Genomic DNA, 19962 nt, shown 5'->3' on the forward strand with positions numbered 1-19962 from the left:
CAGCCCGGCACCAGCTCTGCACAGCTCAACACCAGCAGACAGCCAGGCTTTATTTACAAAGCAAGAGCTGCCACAGCGCTGACGCCACAGGGAAGGGATGGTCGGGGCCTCCCTGGACAAGGCAGCCTTTGAGAGTCAGGGGCCCAGACCCAGGCCTCCCAGGTCCTCTTCCTCTGCCCCGAAGCCGGAGAAGCTGATGGGCTGGCAGGCCAGGCTGCGCAGATTCACGAGGCAGGCGGTCTGTGTGGTGCTGAAGTCCGGGACAGCCACCAACAACACTGTCTGGTCCTCAGGGCCTGGAAGGAAGCCACGTGGGAGCCCAGCTTAGATTCTGCGTGAGCCCTCCTTGAAAGGAAGTCACCAGAATTAAGCAGGAGTTCCCCATCAGCATCATGGGACCGCTGACCCCAGAAGCTCCTTTGGACCAGAAATGAAAAGGGCCAAGGACACCATAAAGGTCCAAGGCTTAAGCCACGCTGACCAGAATGAGCTCTGGCTTGGCAATGTCAGCCCAGGCCTGGCACGCTCACTCAGCCACCACCAGGCAGAGCCGGGGGGCATCCACCCTAATGGGGCCTGGGCACGCCAACAGATACTTACTCTGTGAGCCTTGGCCCCGGTTGAGAGCACATCTCATGACAGCTCAGGCCTGGGGCCCCCAGGAGACGAAACTTACCTCGGATGACTTTGGAGCCAAAACTGGGGGTGTTGCCACAAAAGTAGACGTGGGGGCACTCCAGAAAGATGAACGGGTCCGTTTTGTAGAAAGGGTAACAACCTGGACAAGAAGGACCCACAGCTGAGAGGGGGACTTCTCAGCCTCAGCACAGGGGACATCTGCACGTTTAGGTGAGGCTGTCCCATGTAGGACGTGGGGCGCCATCTCGCACGCGTGACCCTGGCAGCATGATGTCATGACGAAAACGCCTCTAGACTTTGCCACATGACCTCAGAGCCAGTGCGCCCTGCTGCTGCCGCCTTCGCCCCTTTGGGTGGGCCCAGGGGCAGGGGACAGTGCTCTGACCAGCCCAAGCTCCCACTGTGCTCCCATTGCCTTCGGCCATAAGCAGGGCCTTGGCCAGAAACAGAGATAAGATTCCAGAGTAGCTCCCAAAACGAACATCAAGCTTTGGGGCGTTTTTCCTTAGACAGGTCCCGACAAGGCTGGTGGGTGCAAATCCACGCTGGGAGCCCTCTGAGCATCACGGGAGCCCTTTTAGGCCTTCTCTGGCCCTCTGCCCCCACCCCACATATCTGAGTCCCATTACCTAGGGTGTCAGGAGCCGTGGGGCTGATGTGACGGACTTGCAGGGTCCACTCCAGGATCTCCAAGTGATCCTCCATGCTGCTGTACCGGAAAATGTCACTCACGTTCTGCCCCGATGTCCCCAAGAATCTGCAAGGCAAGGCTCGGCTGACCCCATCCTGGGGGGCCGCCATCTGTGCTCCTCCCACAGCGGCCAGCCCAGAGCTCCCCTGGTGCCCTCATGGCAGGGTTCTCAAGCCAACCTCAAGAAAAAGCCCAGTTCCAGGTGGGCCCCCCTGCAGCCCTGGGCCCAACCCTTCCCTCCTGGTGCCACTGAAGCAAAAGGCCAGGGGTCAGGCTGGTGTGCGGCTACCTGACTCCATCGATGGTGGCCTGGTAGGGGTTGGTGACCAGCTGGAGCGTGGAGTAGGCAGTGGCCAGTGGGAACATGCAGGGGTGCAGGGGCTGCTGGGGGAGCGTGTAGTTGGTTGGGTCAAATTCGCCAGGCATCACGTCCACGGGCACGGAGGCCTGGAGGGCACAGGGCAGAGGAGTTAGCAGGGCCCAGCATCCTCCACATGCACCCTACTGGGGTCCTCCTTCCCCAACCTGCCTTCCCACTGCAGTGTCAAAGACTCTGATCTCGAGCCCAGGCCGGCCCCCAGCTCACTCACACTCAGCTGCAGAAGGATCTCATCCAGCATCTTGACGGCCTCCACGCTGGCTGCCTGTGTTTTCTTGGTTAGGTACTTGGCCTGGGAGGAGAAGCCCATACGTAGGCTGTCGGGCTCCAAGGGAGACTTAGATCGAAAGGATGCCCAGAGTCCCTGCCAGGAGGGCTGAGAGCAGAGCAGAGCAGAGCCCCACCCACAGGGGGACAGTAAGAGTTCTTGGCAATGACCCTCCCTACTGTCCTCAGAAAGCAGGGCCTGAGCACAAGGTCAGGCCCCCAAGCACGGGCAGTCCCAGGGTCACTGCAGGGCACTTCCTGTTACACCTGCAAGACCCGTTTTGGGGAGGGAGGGGCTTGGATGTGGGCGAGTGGCGACATACCTTGTTGATGGAGTCTCTGTTCTGGGTGTTGTGGCTGAGGAGGTTCCCCGCGAGGATGACCCGGGAGACGTGGGCTGCACTGCACTGCTCCCCTTCGTCCCCAAGCTGCCCCGTCACTACATCCACCAGCAGCTGGGTGCCCAGCAGGCTCTCACCCCCGCCTCCACCCAAGCCCAGACCGGACACCAGCAGCACAAACCTGCAGGAGAAGATGGGGTCCCCCTGGGTGCTGGGAAAGCAAGGGGCCCCCAGGAGGGCGTGGGGAGCTGCTGGTGGGGCTCCATCACCGTCATGGGTGAGAAGGGGAGATGGGACCACTGACCCAGCCCCGGGTGGCTGCTCCTCACCTGTCTGTGTCGAGAGGCCACGGGGACTTCTGAGGGGCAAGCCCGGCAAAGCAGTGGTCCTCCACCAGGAACTTCCCGTCATCTCCCGTAGAGCCCAGCACGGCCAAGACTGTCCCTGGGGAGCAGCAGGGTCAGGCCCGGGAGCATGGCCCGAGGGGCCACCACCTCCTTCCAGGCACCCAAACGGCAAAGCCAGATGCTCAAGAGAGCATATGCTTCCTGGGGTCACTGCCTTAGGGTGGAGGTGGGAGGAACTGACCCCCTACCTAGATGTCGCCCACTGCCTGAACCCAAATCACTCCAGGAATGCAGCTGTGCCAGCACCCTGGTGCTTGGCCACCCCCCACCCCCACCTGTGACCAGCTTTGACACATCAATGGTGCCCTCCAGTTTGATCCGTTGCAATTCATCTTCCAATATCAGTTCATCGTCTGGGTGGATGTATTTACTCCGAGGAGGCTGGGGGAGCAGGTTGTGCTGGAATTCGAAGATGGGAGTGGTCTTAGGGCCAGAGCCCACCAAGGCTCCAGTATGGCCCTGCAGCCCCCGCCCTGCCGCGGGCAGAGGCCCAGCCCCGATTCCCTGGGTCCAAGGCAGGTGACCCCACCGGTGCCCCCAGAGAAGTGTTCTGGGGAAGGCCTGGTGAGCCGGCCACCCTCACCTCTTCACTGATCTCCCGCAGGATGGAGGGCTGGAGCGGCATGGCCTTGAAGAGGGTCCCCACGACACAGCACTTCTCCCCAGGCTGCAGCTCACACAGCTTCTTTACTCGGACTCCGCTGCCTGGGGTACAAGGGGCATGAGTTCAGAGATCAGGCAGCCCTCCCAGCCCAGCAAGGAGCACTGAACAGCCTTCAGCATGCACTGTGGCCCCGGAGCCCTGGCCTCCATCAGGAGGGAGAGAACGTCAAATGTAAGAACCCCTTGGATCTAAAGGGTCACTTGGTCCCAGGAGGACAGAAGGACTCTGGATGTGGCTGGGCCCTGGATGCCAAGCATCCTCACAAGAGAAGCAGACGTGCAGCGAAGGCCATATGAAGACGGGGCAGAGACTGGAGGGATGTGACCAGTGGCCCAGCAATGATGGGGCAGCCGCCAGAGGCTGGAAGAGGCAGGGAAGGACTGGAGGGAGCACGGCCCTCTCGCCACCGGGATCTCAGACTTCCGGCCTCCAGGAGTGAGAGAGAATACACTTCTGTTGTTTGAAGTCACCGAATTTGTAGCTTGCTGTTTATTACAGCAGCCACAGGAAACCAACGCAGAGGATTACCTCACTTAGACCTAAATCAGAACGCTGATTCTTAGAAAGAGGTATGCCAAGTCTCAACCCAGCCCTGCCCTAAAAATAGTAGATTCCTTTGAGAGTTTGGATTTTTCCATCCGCCCCACAAACGGCTTGTCTGCTGAAAACAGAGATACCCCAAATTCAAACTTCATATCTCCACCCACCCCATCCTGCTCCCCGTGGAGCTGGGCAGCCTGGGGTCCCGGAGAACAGCATGCGGGAAGCACTAGGGGGGAAAGGAAGACTGGCGTGGTATGCAGGGGTCACTCGGGTGGGAGGAGGGAGGAGTGAAGTCCCAGAAGGCCTGTGGGTTTGTTGGTACAGACTCCAAGCCTGGAGAAAATGCTATCAGAGGTGAAAGGATAATGTGGACTCAGGCCCAGCCCCTTCCTTAGCCCGGCTGACCTCAGCATGAGCCCCTCCTGCCCTGGAATAACCAAGAACATTCCACAGATCTAACCCTGAGGAAGTAGAGGGGAGTAATTCAAAACAAGATCAGGAGGGCACCAGCACTGGACAGAAATGCCGGGTACCAACAGAAATAACAGATTCCAAAGCCCCGATGTCTCCTGAGCTCTCACTCGGCCCCAGGTGGCTGTGTCGAGCCCGGCGCACGGAACTCCTGTACCCCCGACAACACACCACTGCACATATTATCACCCGACCACATGGCTCAGGAAACTGAGGCACAGAGAGACTAAGTAACATGTCCAAGGTGACATAGCTGGGATCCAGTGTGTGCCTGAGCACCAGGCAGAACCACACACCCCTGTGCGGAGGGCAGGACACCAGTCCGTTGGGCGGAGCGTGGACACCAGGCCAGGCACCAGCACCGGGAGTGAACACGGAGGCTTCCGGTCCAGGGGGAGCGGTGGCAGCAGTGACCGAGGGTCTGCCGCTGTGACAAGTGCCATGAACAAACGGGAGCCAAGGCAGGAGATATGGAGGAGGCCCTGGTGGCCGAGGCCCCCTCGGGAAGCACGTGACGTTTAAGTCGAGGTCGTGAAGGAGGCCTGGGGAAAAAGCGTGCCAGGTGCGGGGAAAGCCAAGGGCAAGAAAGGGCTGGAGGTGTTCAGGAAACTCGTGAGTGAAGAGAAACGAATTCTGAGACGGCTGAGCTCTGATGTGGAAGCCCCGCCAGACGGAGAAGCCAGACGTGGAGGTGTCCTGGGCTGGTCAGTGAACGCTGCTGCCCACTGCCTGTCACCCAGCCAAGACCCCATTCATTGTGGGCCCCTGTCTGAACTCCTGATCCCAGTCTGCGAACAGAATAAAATGCCTGTTTTCCGTTACTGAGACGCTTTGGTGGAACCAGAGCAGATGAATCTCAAGAATCTAAAAGGTGGCATTGACCTTGGTGTCTCTGAGGGTTTCAAGGAAAGTGAACAAAAGGCCACTGGGAGCCAGAGGAAGGAGACCCTTGTTATGTGATGGAGAGAAGGTGAATAACACTCCGGCCTGTAGTAAAGAAAACAGAAGACATCTCCAATGCGACCACCTAGCTAGTGTTCTCCTGCCGCCTGTAATAAACCTGAGTCCATCCAGTGGACCTGGTGGGAAGGGATGGACCTGAGCACCGGTGCTTCCCAAAAGGTTTCCAAGCGGTTCTGATGCACAACCTGGGCTGAGACCCAGTGAGCCTAGTGCTGGGGGCAGTAAAAATGAGTAAGACATGGTCTCACCCACAAAATTTCAGTTTACAGACCTCGCAGCTGAATTGAAAACTACACAGCAAGCCATTCTCACAAATAGTTAAGAATGGGGTAATGGAGTATCACCCAAAAGTTGAAAGTCATGGGGGTCACCAAGAATAACTTCAAACAGGAGAGATCACCACGGAAGAAAAGGGGAAAAAAGAAAAAGATGTGCGCTGCCCAGGCCATGTGATTAGAAAGACAAAGACCCCAAGGGACAGGAGATTTGTGCCCAACAAACACGGAAGCACGTCCCCAAGCTGGTCACTTACCCCACCGCTGCTGGGCCCGGCTCACCAGGAAAGGCCTCATCTGGATGAGGCGGGTGGCATAGATGTGGGCATACTGCCTGCTAAAGCTGCGTTCCCCCAGCCGGAAGGGCTGCGAGGAGTTGGTGTAAGTCACCACGGGCACCCGGGAAAAGGTGGCGTTGCTGGCTGACGGTGGGGACAGCAGAGTGTGCGCCCTCTGGGCGGCCTGCTCAGCAAACATGGCCGTGCTGGATGTGTCAGGCCCGCAGTGCCCAGGCCAAGGAGGAGGTGGTCCCTGGGAGAACACAAACACATTCCTGCAACCCTGGCCCACCTCAAAGGCAGCTGAGTTCCTGGTGTGTCTCCACTGCACCCACCAGGCGCTGGGAGGACTTGTAGTGCCCACCAGACTTCGGTCAGAACGGCACCTAGAAATCGACTGTGTTGGATACCAATGTCTCACCCTGTATCTTGCATCCAAAGATGGAGATGAGGGATGCTAGGAAATGCTTCTCCCACCTGGAGCTCTCCAAACCTGTCTCAGGCATGCACTGCCTACTCCACACCTTCACCTCGACAACCATCACGGACTTAAGTTTCACACACTCCAGAAAGAATTCCTCGTCTGCTTCCATCCAGCTCCCCAGGACCTGCCCCACCTCAGGGCATGAGGCCAGCCTTATTATTACCATAAGATAATTAGCCTATTATTAAATGTTATAAATAAAGTAAAACCTGAATCAGGCACTTCTCTGCTCAAAACCCTCCAAAGGTTCCCCATTTCATAGACTAAAACCCCAAGTGCCTACTGTGGCCTATGAGATCTGCCCCACTGGTCCTGTCCTCCTGTCTCCCCACCAGGAGGCCAGCTCCTCCCCCATACACGTGTGGCTCACTGGCTTCTCTCCCTCAAGTCTGCTCAAATCTCACTTTCTGCAACTGCAGCCCTCCCCTGGCACTTCTGCTTCTCCAATGTTTATTGTTTTTCATGGCAATTACCTTCCAACAAACAATACATTTCAAGTTTACTGTCTGCCTCCTCTGACTAGAACAAAAGCTTCAGGAGAGCAGAAGTATCAGCACCTGAGCCCACTTTCCAGAAGCAGCCAAGAGCCCCACCGAGATGTGATGCAGGCATCAAATCCACAGCAGGTTCCCAGATCAGTGCGAGGAGTGGCTGTCATTTCTTTGCATGCGTGCTGGGATTTTTAATAGTTTGCACGTAATGAGTTGAATAAGATGTGGCACTAAAACCGATTTCTCCCTTTTTTTTTTTAAACCCTTTTATCACAGCTATTACGTGGCCTGTATTCTGTTCCTATCGAACAGCTCTGGGCTGGGACGGAATCTGAATTCACTTTCCGCCTCAAAGTGCTGAGTGCGGATGGCACCCAAGCTGCAGTTTCCGTAGGAACCCCGCGGCCCCAGCCCCCAGTCCCCGGCCGGCACTCCGAGGAGGTCTTGGGGGTACAGCAGAGACGCTGCTCAGTCCTCGCGAGACACAACTTAACCCGCCACCAAGAGTGGACACCAGAAGCCCCAAGCCTCCGGCCCCACGCGGCTGGGGCAACACCAGACCCCACTTACCTTTCCGCGCACCACCGCCCGCCCTCTGCCGCGCGCCGTCTCCCGCCATTCTGCGCGCCCCGCCCCGCCCACCGCTGCATCCCACCAATCGCCGCGCAGTCCTCCTTGCTCATCCCCGCGGGACCCGCCTACCGCCGCGCTCCGCCTCCCGCTGACCCGCGCGCCCCGCCCCGCCCATGCTGCATCCCGCCAATCGCCGCGCTCCCTGCTCCGTCCATCACCGCGGGGGCTCCCACGAATCCTCGCGCTCCCCGCCCCATTCATTGCCGCACGCCCCGCCCCTGGGCGCTGCGCGTGCGCGGAGCCACGCCGCCGGTTCCCCGGGTAACTCGAGGCGGGGTTGGCGCCTAGGGACCTGTGCGCACGCGTGTGGGACGCATCAGCCCAGGCGCTCCCCTGAGTCCTGTCTGTCCCTGAAGTCCCCTAGCCTTCCTTTCCCGAGATTTGGCACCCATCGCGCCACCCCAGGACCCTGCCGGGTGCCTCTGAGGTAGACTCCAGTGCTGACGCCAGTGTGGGAGGACTGAGGCCGATGGCTGCGCCGCCCAAGGGGAAATATTACTCCTCCTCAGGTCCGAGGACAGGGCCAGGGACTGGGATCCAGGACAGCGGGGGAGGACTTAGGGTCAGGGTTAGGTTAAGGAAGCCGACCGGCTGCCTAAGGCCCTCCGCACAGGGCCACAGCCCTGCCAGTCTTCACCCAACACTCCCCAGTCTCTGCTGTCCTCTGTCCTTCATCATCCACGCTGCTTCCTACCTACCAAGGTTTTCCCTTTGCCGTCCCCGACTTCGGGGCGGGGGTGGGGGATTCCACATCTCCATTATCCACAGACTTCCTAAGCGAGCCCAAGTGCCCCTTCCCCATGAAGCTTCCTCTCCACTCCCACCAGCCCCGGGATTCTGTCTCACGCGCCCTTTAGCACATGCTGTTCTGCTCATTCGCTCTGAGTCTGTTCCCAAGTCCCGGTCTTGTCTCAACTACAAGTAGGTAATAATAACGGATAACACATCAAAGCTCTTGCTATGGACCTGACACTGTTCTAGATGCTTGACATATACTAATTCACTAATCCTCATATAACCCTTTGAAGATGAGGAAACTGAGGCACAGAGAGGTCACATGCCTAGTGAGTAACAGCTAGGATTCACACCAAGGCAGCCTGACTCTTAGCCCTAACATTGTATGTGTACCAGCAATCCACATGTACTGCAATCTCTCAGACCCTCCTACCCAAACCAGGAAACTGGAGCTCTCTGCCTGCTGGGAGAGGGATTGGACCAGAAGGTGGGCGAGGTGGGGCACTGGGACAGCGAAGACCATCAGACCTTGTCCGCTAAACCTCAGGACAGGCCACACCTCCTGGGGAAGGATGCAATTCCAAGATTTCTCCTGGCAGGGCGGGGCTGATAAAAGAGCCTGTCTTTAACTTTATCAGCAGGAGTTAACAAGGCTGGAGAAAAAGTGTGCGCCCTGCCTCTGAGATGGGGTGGGGGCAGGGCAGGGACTGCGGCCCGGGCTGGGGACTGCGGAGGACTCAGGATAAAATCAGAAAACGCAAAGAACAGGGGCCAGGATCCTCACTGACCGTGGGCTGCACACCTTGCCAACCCAGTGAGGCCACCTGCCCCCACACCCCACATCCCACACGCACCCCATCTAGCGAGGCCGAGGCTCTGGTGGGATGGAGCTTCAGGCCAAGCTGGGGAGATAAGTAAAACAAAATCTCCTGCCAACCCAGAAAAGAACCTCTCCACCAAAGTCAAGAGAAAGAAGGCAGATGTGTTATGGAATAAGCGCTAAGCTGGAACCCCGTGCTCATCACGGAGATGGAAAAGCAAGAAGTCTTGCCCTTTTCACAGCCAGCTCAACGCATCTGCCTGTGTTCTCCAGAGAAATGGAAGCCAGTCCTGAGCGAGGGGCCAGAAGTCACCTCTGTCACACAGCTCACCCCCACTCACAGCCATCTCTGCATCAGGCCCCTCGGATCCCCTTGGCACCCCCACCCATCTGTCACAGACAGGCCACCACTCCGGTTCTGATTTAGAAACAGCTTTTATTGGGGCATCCTCGGAGACTGGCCCTGAGTCACAGCCACCAGCGCCAAGCTCACTCCTCTTTCTCGTCCCCGTGGGTGATGATGTAGCACAGGGACTTGTAGTCGATGTTCCCCGCCAGGTCCATGGGCGTCAGCTCGAACATCTGCTCCACCTGGGAAGGCACTGGTGAGAGGCAGCCCAGCCAGGGAGGCCTGGGGGCGGTGGCTGTGACCTGGGGGAGGGCTGTGACCCTTCATCCTGCCCCTTGGGGCTGTGCACTGCTCCTGAGCTTTTTCAGCCCCAAACCTCAAACTCTGAGTTACTGCTTTTCTGTTGTCCGACTTTGAGCAGCCTGAGAAGGGGGCCGGAAAGGGGCTGTGGGTTAAAGGGCTCACCCTGGTCACTGGGCTGCCCCTCTGCTCCGCAGCCCTGTGTGTCCGGAATCTCTTCCAGATGTCAAGGCGCACTGTGCTCTCTGGCCCCAGGGCCTTTGCACACCCAGCTCACTCATCCCACACACCTCATCCCTTTCTGAGTCCACATCCTTCACCCTCCAGAGAGCCCCCACGAGGGCAGTGGGCCACTGAGGTCTCCCCAGGGCCCCACAGGGTGACAGCCCTGCAGAGGGGTTGGGGAGAGGTGTTGAAGCCTGGATTCTCACCTCAGCCAGAGAGAACTTGTCTGCCTGGGTCAGGAGGAGCTGCTTGAACCTGGAGGAGTGGGGAGCAGTGGGGAGAGCCTTGGGTGGGTAGTCACACTGGAAGCGGGTACAAAGGCTCCCACGGCCCAGGTGGCCACCCCTCAAGAGCACAGAGGCTCCCAAGTACAGGTGGCTACCCTCACAGTAGGACCCACCTCCCTCCCTGCTTCCCAAATGGTGCCCCTCACCGCTCACCCCTCGCCCCACCACTCACACTTACTCATCCTTGTTCACCACGCCCTTGCCACTGGGGTCAAACAGGCGGAAGGCACTCAGGATGGCTTCCTCGGGGTCTGTCCCTGGGAGGCCAAAGGAGCCAGGTGAGCACCCACTCCCCCAGCCTCCAGCCCCCACTTAGGAGGACCCCAGGGTGCAAGGGGAAACTTCCATGTCCCAGAGAGGTGGGTGGGTGTTCCAATACAAAATGTCTCTTGGGGTCAGAGAAGCCAAGATCAGCTGTCTTCTGAGATGGGCAGGAGATTGCAATTAGGGATTTGGGAGTAGAGGCTCCCAAATTAAGTCGGGGCTCGAGGCAATCAGTGCCCATGGGTCTGGGAGGCAGGGGGGTGCCCCACAGCCTCTGGGTGGGCAAGGGCCTGGTGGGGTCTGGGTGGGGTTCAGGCTTGCTGCCCTGCCGGGAGGAGCCAGACCTGCCCCAGGCTCACCATTGAGCTTCTCCCCAAAGAGTGTGAGGAATACGGTGAAGTTGATGGGCCCCTTCCCTTCCTGCAGCATGGCGTCCAACTCCTCTTCCGGGACATTCACCTTCCCTGGTGGGGCGGAGAGGGGCGTGAGATGGACACGGAGACCTTGAGTGTCTGTGAGTAGGGCCCAGGCTGCCCTTCCCTCCTTCCCAACCACGGAGGGTAGAGAGGTAGAGAGTCAGAGGCAGCTCTGGGTGGGGAGGTGAAGTGGAAGGAAGGCGCGATGAGGGGTGTGTGAGGAGACAGTCGGGGCAGTGTGAGGGGAAGGGAGGCGTGAGCAGCAAGAACAGGCAGGGCCACTGACTGACAGGAGGCCTGTCCCCTCCCACCAGCCCAGCAGCTCTGAGCTGAGTCCCTGGCCCGAGCAGGGCACGGCTGGGTGGAGATGGGCTCGCCTCACCCAGCTGGGAGTAGGTCTCTCGGAGGTCCGACTTGCAGATGATGCCATCACGGTTCTGGTCGATGCAGCTGAAGGCCTGCGAGGCAAGGGGTCACAGTCTCCAGATGGGAGCAGCCCCCACCCTAGGGGAAGTGGGAAGTCGGGGAGTCCTGGGTGGTAGGAGGAGCAGGGACAGGGGCCAGGACCACTGGCCTACAGAGAAGAGGGAGTGTATGCGGGACAGGGTGCCCCGATGGGTCCCAGGCTGTTGGCGGTGGGGCACTCACTTCCTTGAACTCCTGGATCTGGGCTTGCTCGAACATGGAGAAGACGTTGGAAGAGCCTCGCTGGGCCTGCTTGGTGGCTGCCGCCTTGCTCCGGGTCCCCGCCTTCCTGCTGGCCTGCAACCCCCATGGGTGGAGAGGGGTCCTCTCCCCAGCTCCCTAAAGACTCCCCACCATGGACACCCCCACAGCGTTCCCAGGACAGCCGGGGTCAGGGTCCTCTTCCTATCTCTGGGGACCACCTCTCCAGGCCCAACATAGGCACAGAAGTCACCGGCTCTGTTCCCCCAGCCCAAAGGACAGCAGCTGGGAGCCACTGGCCTGGAGTCCCCCCCACTGGGCACTCACCATCCTCTCTGTGCTGCAGCCTGGTCGCTGTGAGGGGCCCACAGCCCCCTTTATGTCTCAGCCTTATCACCTGGAGCGCCAAATAAGGACAGGAGGAGAGGACAGGCCCAAACTTGGCAGCCTGTGCCTGGGCTGGGGGAGGACAGGGCCCCAAGCAGATTCCAGCCACATTCCTGGTGACCTTCAGGCCCCCAACATGTCACATCCGGGTGTCCACCCATCCTGGCAGCACCAGGCTTGCCGCTCTCCCCCTTCTAGTGCTGAATGCGGGGCCCTGCTGCCCCCACCTGACTGTCCTTCCTGCAGTTCCAGCCCAGAATCTGCACAGGCCAAGAGGACAGCGTGGGGAGGGCAGGCCCAGAGCCCCCACTGGGCGTGGGAAGGCACTGGGCGGGTCTGAGGATGGTCTCTGGCCCGAGTCGCCCCCACTCCCCCCAGAGATTCCCAGAGGTTTTGGTGAAGACGCTTGGCTCTGGCCCCTCTGACCAAGGGGAGAAGGCAGCCCTGAGTTGGCTGCGACCCCCAAAAGAACCTGAGTGTGATGCTTTTGGAGTGTGGAGCACTGCCTGGACCCCGAGTCCACTGGGACCCCCGTGAAAGCAGGTCATTAGCCCTTCATGTGGGGCTCAACCCCAAAATGAGGGGCCCGGACTCTCACCGTGGTGCCAGAGCAGCTGCCTCACCGGCCCCTTGCTGGCCCAGGGAAGAGAAGGGCTGCGGGGCTGGGGACCTTCCAGACCAGAAGGAGTGGGCCACTGGCTGCCCCCTTGAACCTGGAACAGGAGAGGGCCCCCTGCCACCCCAGGACAAAATGAGATTCTATACTGTGCGTGAACGCTAAACATGAGTACATTCGTCCTGATAAAGAAGTGATGCTTGCACAAACATAATTTGATGCAAAATTTTGACTCGAGAGAACTAAAAAAATCAGAAGTAATTGCACATGAGACACACCAGAAAACGAGAGAACATCTCAGTGAGGATGTGATTATGCAAAATCACAACTTTGGGTCAAGTCCTGAACGAAACAGCACAGTCATTCCTGATTTGCTGGATAGCTTCTCTTATTAAAAAATAAGTGTATGTTAAAATCTTACAAATATGTGTTCGTTTGTAACTGGGTTTACGTGGAAGATGGTCTTAGGCTCCAGGCTAGGCATTTCATCCAGGAGCATCTGGAAGCACCTCAGAAATCAAGTAACTTCTTCAACTCCTGGTCCCCCCATCACTGCCACAACGCAAGTGGCTCCGAGGGACCCCCTGCTGAGACAACCTGCAGCAGGACCAGTCCTAGAGACCAGCCCTGCCTGCCCCCTTCCCAGAGCAGCCCCACTCCTTCCTGGACACACCCTTGGAGCTCTTGGAAACCTCAGAGTGGCTGTGTGATTAGGGTCAGGTGGAACCACACCCCAGAAGTCCAGAACCACAGATCACACTGACCCCCCATGCCACCCCATTCCTGTTTCTGCAGCCTGGTCTGTCACTCTACGCTATGCTCCCCGGCGTAGCTGGTCGGAGACAATGACAAATTCCAAGACATGCCTAGGCCTGCAGAGTGTCTGTGTTCATGTGACCACATCTTTATACATGTTGTCCCACAGCCCTTACACACAGGTCAAAGAATGGTGGACAAGGTCACGTTCTAAACTTTTAAAACTTTTAATTAAAAAAAACCCCACACGGTCCCAGGTTGGGCATGAAGAGGTTGGCGTGGTGCATGGAGGTCTGATGAGAAGAAGGAGGCCTGGGTTGTCCCTTGGGGGTGTGCTGAGTGCTGCCTGGGGTTTCTCTCCCAGCCAGCACTGGGGGAGCCAAGGACTCCATCCTGGAGGTGCTCCTAAGACTCCCTGTGGGTAGCGGGATGCCTCCTCTTCCTGGGGCCCTCTGGGCCTCCTGTGAGGGTCCATCCCAGAACCACAAACCACTCACGGATGGCAGTATGAGGGGGAAAAGGCTGCCATCTCCAGGCCTCGTGCGTGGTACCTGCAGCCTCCCCCGTGGAGCTGGTCCCCCCATTTCCCAAGCAAGAAAACAGCCAGGCCTGGGTGATCAGCAGCACCCGCCTCAAATCACCCTATGGAACCCAGGTCTAGGTCTGGCCAGGTGACAAGGGCTGTCTCCCTATGTGTGCCAAGTTCCCAGGGAAGGCAGGCCATAGCAGGGTCCAAGGGGCATCTCCTTCCCAGAGCCAGGGCCCAAGGTTGGCTGAGCCAGGCTGAAAGTTCCAAGCAGTGCACAAATGCAACAAAATCCTGAGTGAGTGACTCCCTTCTGGGTCCTTGATTCCAGCAAGAAAGGTGAGGTACTTTGGGGGGGGGTCTCCATCCCTGCTCATCTCAGCCCCCAACCCAGTCAGAGCCCTAGGGCTGTCCTGTCCACTGACCCTGAGCGAAGAGGCCTGCTCCAAGCCACGCACTCCCCTCGACGGGCTTTCCCCAACTTCTGGGGATCACAGTGGGGATGGGAGGCGTCCAGGGTCCTTACACGGAGAAGCCTCTTGACTGGGCCGGGTTGGGAGCACCGGCAGGGAGCGCGCTCCCTGGAGCCCACGTCCAGCGGCCGGCCACAGCCTCCTTGCTTGTGCAGCCTCTGTCCTCACTGGCCCAGCATGCAGGCCTTCTTACAGGCCACCGCGGAGATCAAGGCCGCGCCCCGGCCGCTGCCCTCCTCCGACTCGATGAAGGTGATTTCACAGCTGGGCGTCAGCCTGCGCACGCTGGTGTGGAACCGCTCCTTGAAGCTGAGCAGAGGGGAAGCAGGGCTGCTGTCACCACGCGCTGAATGCAGGGCAGGGGCTAAGCCAAGGGGACCCTTCTCCTGTGTCAAGGGGCATGGGGATGAGATAAGGATCCCTGGGACCTCAGAGAGTGTGTGTTTCGGCCTGTGTATGGCACATATAGACTGACTCCAGGGCTCTGCCCTCCCGGCGCGAATTCGGAGGCGGAAGCTGGGCGCGGCGGGGAGGGGCAGATGGCCGTGCGGGCTCACCTCGGGTGCAGCTTGTACACCGAGCCGTCCACGCCCACGGTGATGCGCATCACGTCCTCGCTGCGGCTCTCGCGCATGCGGTTGATGACGCCCGCCAGCCCCGCGGCGCACATGCGCGCGGCGCGCGTGGACACGCTCTCGCAGGCGCGGCGCACGATGTCGCAGTCGGTGGCCGACGGCCTCAGCCCCAGCGTGCTCAGAATGTTGTAGATCTGCTTGCGGTCGCCCGAGTCGCTGCGGGGCGGGGGCGGGAGGGCGTCGCCGAAGGGTCGCTTCGCTCCTGGCCAGCCTGACTCCCATATAGCGGCCGCCTCTTCCCTCCCCCTGACCGCCTCTCCCAGGCAAAGCGCTTGGGGCTCAGGCTCCGGAGTGGGGCAGGTCGGGCTCCGCCAGGGACCAGCAGTAACCTGTCATTACTCCTCTCTCTAAGCCCGGGTTCTCCGCCCTAAGGTGGGTGACGCTGCCGCGCCTTGCAGCTGTTGTGTGAATTGAGACTAGGTCCATAGCGAGTAGGGAGCCACTAGGGAGACTCACGGACTCCATCGACTGCCCGGCGCCCCAACCCGGGACCTTACGCCCGCCCTAGACCCCTGCCCCCTGAGTCCCGCCGCGTAAACTCCTGAGCCGGGGCCCTGGCACTGCGCCCCTGGACCACACTCCTACCCAGGGAATCTCACCCTGGTCCGGGCCCCCGGCCCTCAGCCCTGACCCCCGAGCCCCGCCCAGGTCCCGCCCACATTTGGAACCCCGCCCCCACGTCCCAGGGCGTCCTGGTCCAGGACCCCTCCTGATGCTCACTGACAGCTGTAACCCACCCCTTGCCCCGCGCGCCCCGCGCACCTCTCCACCTGCGACACGAAGCGTGTCTCAAAGGCGCCGCGCGTGCGCAGCTGCTCCGAGGCCTCCCCGTGGAAGAGCAGGTCCTCGTCCACAAGCTTCAGCAGCACGAGTCGCACCAGCTCGCCCATGTACTTGCCGCCGATGAGCTTCTCGTACCTGGACAGGGGGCAGCGGGGTCATCCCCAGCAGGGAGCTCCCCACGCGCAGGTGGAGGCCAGGAGCTGGCACCACCGCCCCTCACCGCACCCACGAAGAGGACATATGGGAGGCTGTGACCCACACCTCGGCAAAACTGGGTTTATGCCCGTTCCCTCATTCATCAAGCGAGGCTTTGCGGCGGTGGGAGCACGGCTGGCTGTACTGCCGGGCCTCAGCCCAGTCCCTCTGAGACCTTGCTCGTGAGGGGCCCAGCGCTGAGCCCACTGCGGTTTTCCCACAGCCGTGTGATGGGTGCTGTTCTCATCACCCAGTGACAGTTGGGGAAACTAAGGCTCAGAGGGGCTAGTGACCAGCCTGGGGTGCCCTCTACCCCAGGGTTCCTAGGCCCTGTGCTCCTGGAATCCACGGAGCTGGCACGATGGCTCGTGCTAGTCTGTAAGCCTCCATATGTTCATGCTGTGGTCCATTGAATACTAGTAGAGGTCTATGAGGGCCAGAGAGGACGCTCATGAAGGAGTCAGCACGCGCCTGGCACGCAGTAGGCGGTTCATAAAGGAGAGCCCTGACTCATGACAAGTGCCGTGAGGGCTGTTTCTCTAGCTGTCTGGGAGCCCGCAGCATTCCACAAAACACTGGCATTCATTCTGCGAACGTGTTCAGATCTGTGTTCTGGGGAATTGTGGGTTAAACCCAGTAGACGTTGCTGCGGGCATCTCAGACCCTTCCTATGCCAGCGGTCATCTGTCAGAAGGAGGGGGAGGGGCGGTCCTGGCCTATCTAGCCACAGACCGTGTTTTTGAGGACTAATCCTTCGCATTTCTCACTGTCCCCTGTTCACATGCTTGTGAGCTGGAGGAAGAGACGAGCCAGCTTACGAAGGGATTGTCAGTTTGCTTTTCCCCAGAGCTGTTTAAAAACAAGCCCATTATCTGCGGGCCGGCCCATCTGCCGCGGGAGCGGGGCCGGGGGAGGGGCGGCCCTTACAGCTGCTGGCCGGGGTTCAGGGAGTTCTCGTCCACCACGCGGTCGTACTCCAGCAGGAACTCGTCCAGCTCGCCCGAGTCCCCGAAGGCGCCCCACTCGGTGTTGACACACATGCGGCCCTCGTCCCCTTCCACCAGCTCCACGTTCTGCATCTCCTCCATGTAGCAGGCGTTGCAGCCCGTGCCTGCCGGGGAGGAGGCAGCGTCAGGCCCCACCAGGGGCTCCTGGGGCGGGGCAGGGCAAGAGCTGTGCTTCCTGAGATGTCCCCTTTCCTGGCTGCGTCCCCTCTGCAGGAAGCCCGTGTGGCTCTGGCTTCCTTGAGCCCTCCACCCCCATCACCGTGTGAAGGGTCTCCCTGCACCTCTTGGAGCAAAGGAAAACTGGCTCTCTGCGGGGCTAGGTGACCTGGGTTTGCTGTGTGACTTCAGGTAGATAAGCCCACCTCTCTGGGCTGTTCCTCTTCCCCAACAGGGGTTGGTAACGCCTCCTCCTCCTATTACCTGCGTCCTTGGGAGGAGTGAGGGAAAGAACATGTGTCAGAGTGCTTTGCCAATTGGAGATGGGTGGGGATGTTATGATTTTATCTTGCCTACACACCACCTGTTCTTGGGCATTTTCCAAGCACGTGTTTGAGCTTCTCTATCCCAGGCTTTGCTTTCAGGGGGCACCCAGAGGTGAGTAGAGCACAGTACGGGCACTTGGGAGCAGCACATGGGCAACTGATTTCAGGTGGGACTGGCTCTGGAACTTGTAATTTGCAGGGTGCCATGCAAAGTGAAAACATGGGGTCCTTTGTTCATAAATTAAGAGTTTCAAAAGTCTGATAGCAGGGCATCAATCTGAAGGTGACTGCACACCCCTCGAGCCATCGGCGACAGCAGCTCCCCTGCTGGCCAGGGAGCTGCCTGGAATCGGGGATTCCAAGTTTTTGTGGGAAAAAAAAACACAGAAACCCAGACTTTGATGTGGTCCATATTTAGCTCTTGGTAATGATCATACACATGTTTTTAAGCACTGCGAGTGTTTCAAGACAGATGTGACCACACACCACTCTTGCATCTCTGCTCCGCGACAAGTGGCTCAGGTGGAGGTGTCTTGGGGAACCGCCCCAGGCAGCTCTAGGGGAGAGAGTGGGGGACCCGTCAGGGCTCAGAACCCCTCAGGGCTGGTTCTGAAGGGGCCATCAAAGCAAAAAAACTTTAACACTGACTTTCTGGGTAACTAGCGCCCAGAAAGTCCAGGGAAATACCCACACGCCTGGACGTCCAGTAAACACTCCTCTGTAAACACTCATTGTAAGGTCTGGGGAACTTCTGGGAAAAGCCCGCGGTGAGTGTGACAGGCCCACTGGGGCCAGCGCTGCCTCCTTTCCTGGCACCTGCCTTCGCTTCGGGTGAGGCAGATGGCTGCCCTGGGGTGTAGTAAGACTGTCCAGGAAGGGATGACGCCACTCTGGTTTTTCCTCTTCCGCTTGGACAGATCTGTCCAGGTTGGTCAATTTACCAGATAAGGTGATTTCATTAAATCCTGATGGGCCAGGTGGATGTGCAGCTGCTGAACCATCTGATGCAATGACTCGCAAGTGTTGAAATGTTTCCTACTGATAAATAGCACCTGCGTTCAGGACACCCCTGCTGCTCCCCAAGGCCGCCCCAGGCTCCAGCACCTCTGGGATCCGTGCCTGGCGCAGAGCTCCTGGGCAGCCTGCTGTAGACAGGGAAGCCTCGGCCCTGTCTTTTGTGGTGGCCGAGGCCCCTGGATAGGGCAGGGCACAGGTCCTTACCCACAATCATGCCAACCTCACACCGGCGGTCTTCATAGTAGCAGGAGATCATTGTGGCCACAGTGTCGTTCACCATCGCCACCACGTCCATCTCAAAGTCCTGCCAAGGGGCAGAGAGGCAGTGGTGATGATTCTCAGCTCAGCCTGCTCTGGTCTGGTCCAGCCAGGCACAGGAGGCAGAGACCCCTTCCCTGGCATTTTAGCCTACAGGGAGGTGGAAGGGAACCCAGGGAGGTCGCGATGGCAGGTACCACTCACCCCTCTCCGTTTGATGGCATCCCGCAGGAGCCCCACGATGTTGTTCCCTTCTGCTCCAGAGGCCTTGAAGCCCTTGGTCCAGTTGAGAAGGATGCCCTAGGAGAAGAGGAGGGCCTCAGTGGCTGCTGAATGCCGGGACAGGACAGGAGCTAACTCAGATCACAGGGACATGCGCCCACTTTGCAGCTGAGCCTACTAAGGCTCAAAGCAGTCACATAACTTTGAGAAGTGTTGGAGCCAATTCTCTACCAACATCCCCTATTTCTGCAGGGCTGGGTCCCAGCCAATTTAAGAGTGTTTGTATGGTTAAGCCCAGAGTCATCATCCAGAGTGAGGATGAGTCTGCAGGGAGCAGCCTGTATAAAACTGGGGCTCCTCTCCCATTTGCACCCTCTGTGTGTGAAGGTTCCATCTGGCACTCAGTGCACTGGAGGGACTGGAGCTTGGAAAACCAAGGGGAGATGTTACTCCCGCTGCTGCTTCTGCCGGGAGTCCTGAACTGGCTTTCTCTCTGACCCAGAGATCTCATGAATTATGTATAATTGTTGATGTTATTTATATATGTGTGAACGTATATATAATTTACACATGCATGGATAATCAGCGTGTGTGGGTGTGCATGTATCATTGACCTGTGAACGTTTATATATATGCAGGTATAACTGACATGTGCATATATGCATGCATGTAAAATTGACATTTGTAAATATACATGTATAGTATGTATGTATATATGCATGTATACTGATATGTATAATGTACATGCGTCTATATGTATAATTGACATGTGTAGATATATACGAATATGTGACTCCAAATGATTAGTGAAGAAAAGCTGCTGTTGTGAAAAAATCTAAGACTTGGATGTGCTTATTAGCTTACTGTTTAGAAAAAAAGCCCCCGATACCAATATTAAGCACATATGTATTGAGTTCTTCCATGTACAAGCCAAGCCACTGTGAGCATCTAAGAATAAAACAGTGTAACTTGTGTGTATATATGCATGTGTAATTTATGTATGTATAAAAATATGCA

The 19962-nt window shown here is 58.4% G+C and overlaps 3 protein-coding genes across 3 annotated transcripts in view; all 3 read right to left on the reverse strand.

Annotated features, from left to right (window-relative positions):
* Positions 1-30: 30 nt before the first annotated feature.
* On the reverse strand, positions 31-7530 carry POLD2 (DNA polymerase delta 2, accessory subunit). Its single transcript, XM_072965271.1, has 11 exons — positions 7464-7530; positions 5898-6171; positions 3308-3429; positions 3000-3123; positions 2647-2761; positions 2300-2498; positions 1921-2001; positions 1620-1777; positions 1269-1396; positions 677-778; positions 31-296 (listed from the first exon to the last, which is right to left on the reverse strand). The coding sequence occupies exons 2-11, from the start codon at positions 6115-6117 to the stop codon at positions 136-138; spliced, it is 1410 nt and encodes a 469-aa protein (XP_072821372.1). The 5' UTR covers positions 6118-6171; positions 7464-7530; the 3' UTR covers positions 31-135.
* A 1972-nt stretch (positions 7531-9502) lies between these two features.
* MYL7 (myosin light chain 7) lies at positions 9503-12003 on the reverse strand. The gene is made up of 7 exons (XM_006217124.4): positions 11916-12003; positions 11571-11684; positions 11305-11380; positions 10866-10970; positions 10421-10499; positions 10162-10210; positions 9503-9672 (listed from the first exon to the last, which is right to left on the reverse strand). Exons 1-7 carry the CDS (start codon positions 11916-11918, stop codon positions 9571-9573), a joined length of 528 nt encoding a protein of 175 aa, XP_006217186.1. The 5' UTR covers positions 11919-12003; the 3' UTR covers positions 9503-9570.
* Positions 12004-13662: 1659 nt separating this feature from the next.
* The window catches only part of GCK (glucokinase), a 42665-nt gene continuing 36365 nt past the window's right edge, over positions 13663-19962 (reverse strand). Inside the window, exons 5-10 of the mRNA XM_031679813.2 lie at positions 18928-19023; positions 18670-18769; positions 16887-17070; positions 15744-15899; positions 14904-15137; positions 13663-14655 (exon numbers count right to left, since the gene is read on the reverse strand). Coding sequence (XP_031535673.2) covers positions 14511-14655; positions 14904-15137; positions 15744-15899; positions 16887-17070; positions 18670-18769; positions 18928-19023 — 915 coding nt within the window. The 3' untranslated portion in view covers positions 13663-14510. The remainder of the gene's footprint in view (positions 14656-14903; positions 15138-15743; positions 15900-16886; positions 17071-18669; positions 18770-18927; positions 19024-19962) is intronic.

This window comes from Vicugna pacos, chromosome 7, assembly GCF_048564905.1.
Source record: "Vicugna pacos chromosome 7, VicPac4, whole genome shotgun sequence".
Lineage (NCBI taxonomy): Eukaryota > Metazoa > Chordata > Mammalia > Artiodactyla > Camelidae > Vicugna > Vicugna pacos.

Bases quoted from the DNA above. Each gene is read 5' to 3' on its own strand.
- POLD2 (XM_072965271.1), bottom strand. From the start codon at position 6,117: ATGTTTGCTGAGCAGGCCGCCCAGAGGGCGCACACTCTGCTGTCCCCA. The intron at 3,124-3,307 runs GTGAGGGTGGCC...TTCGAATTCCAG, and splicing joins TGCGGGAGATCAGTGAAGAG to CACAACCTGCTCCCCCAGCC. The intron at 297-676 runs GTAAGTTTCGTC...GCTTCCTTCCAG, and splicing joins TGGCTCCAAAGTCATCCGAG to GCCCTGAGGACCAGACAGTG.
- MYL7 (XM_006217124.4), bottom strand. The intron at 10,971-11,304 runs GTGAGGCGAGCC...CCGCCCCACCAG, and splicing joins AGAGACCTACTCCCAGCTGG to GGAAGGTGAATGTCCCGGAA. The intron at 10,500-10,865 runs GTGAGCCTGGGG...TTGGCCTCCCAG, and splicing joins CTTTGGGGAGAAGCTCAATG to GGACAGACCCCGAGGAAGCC.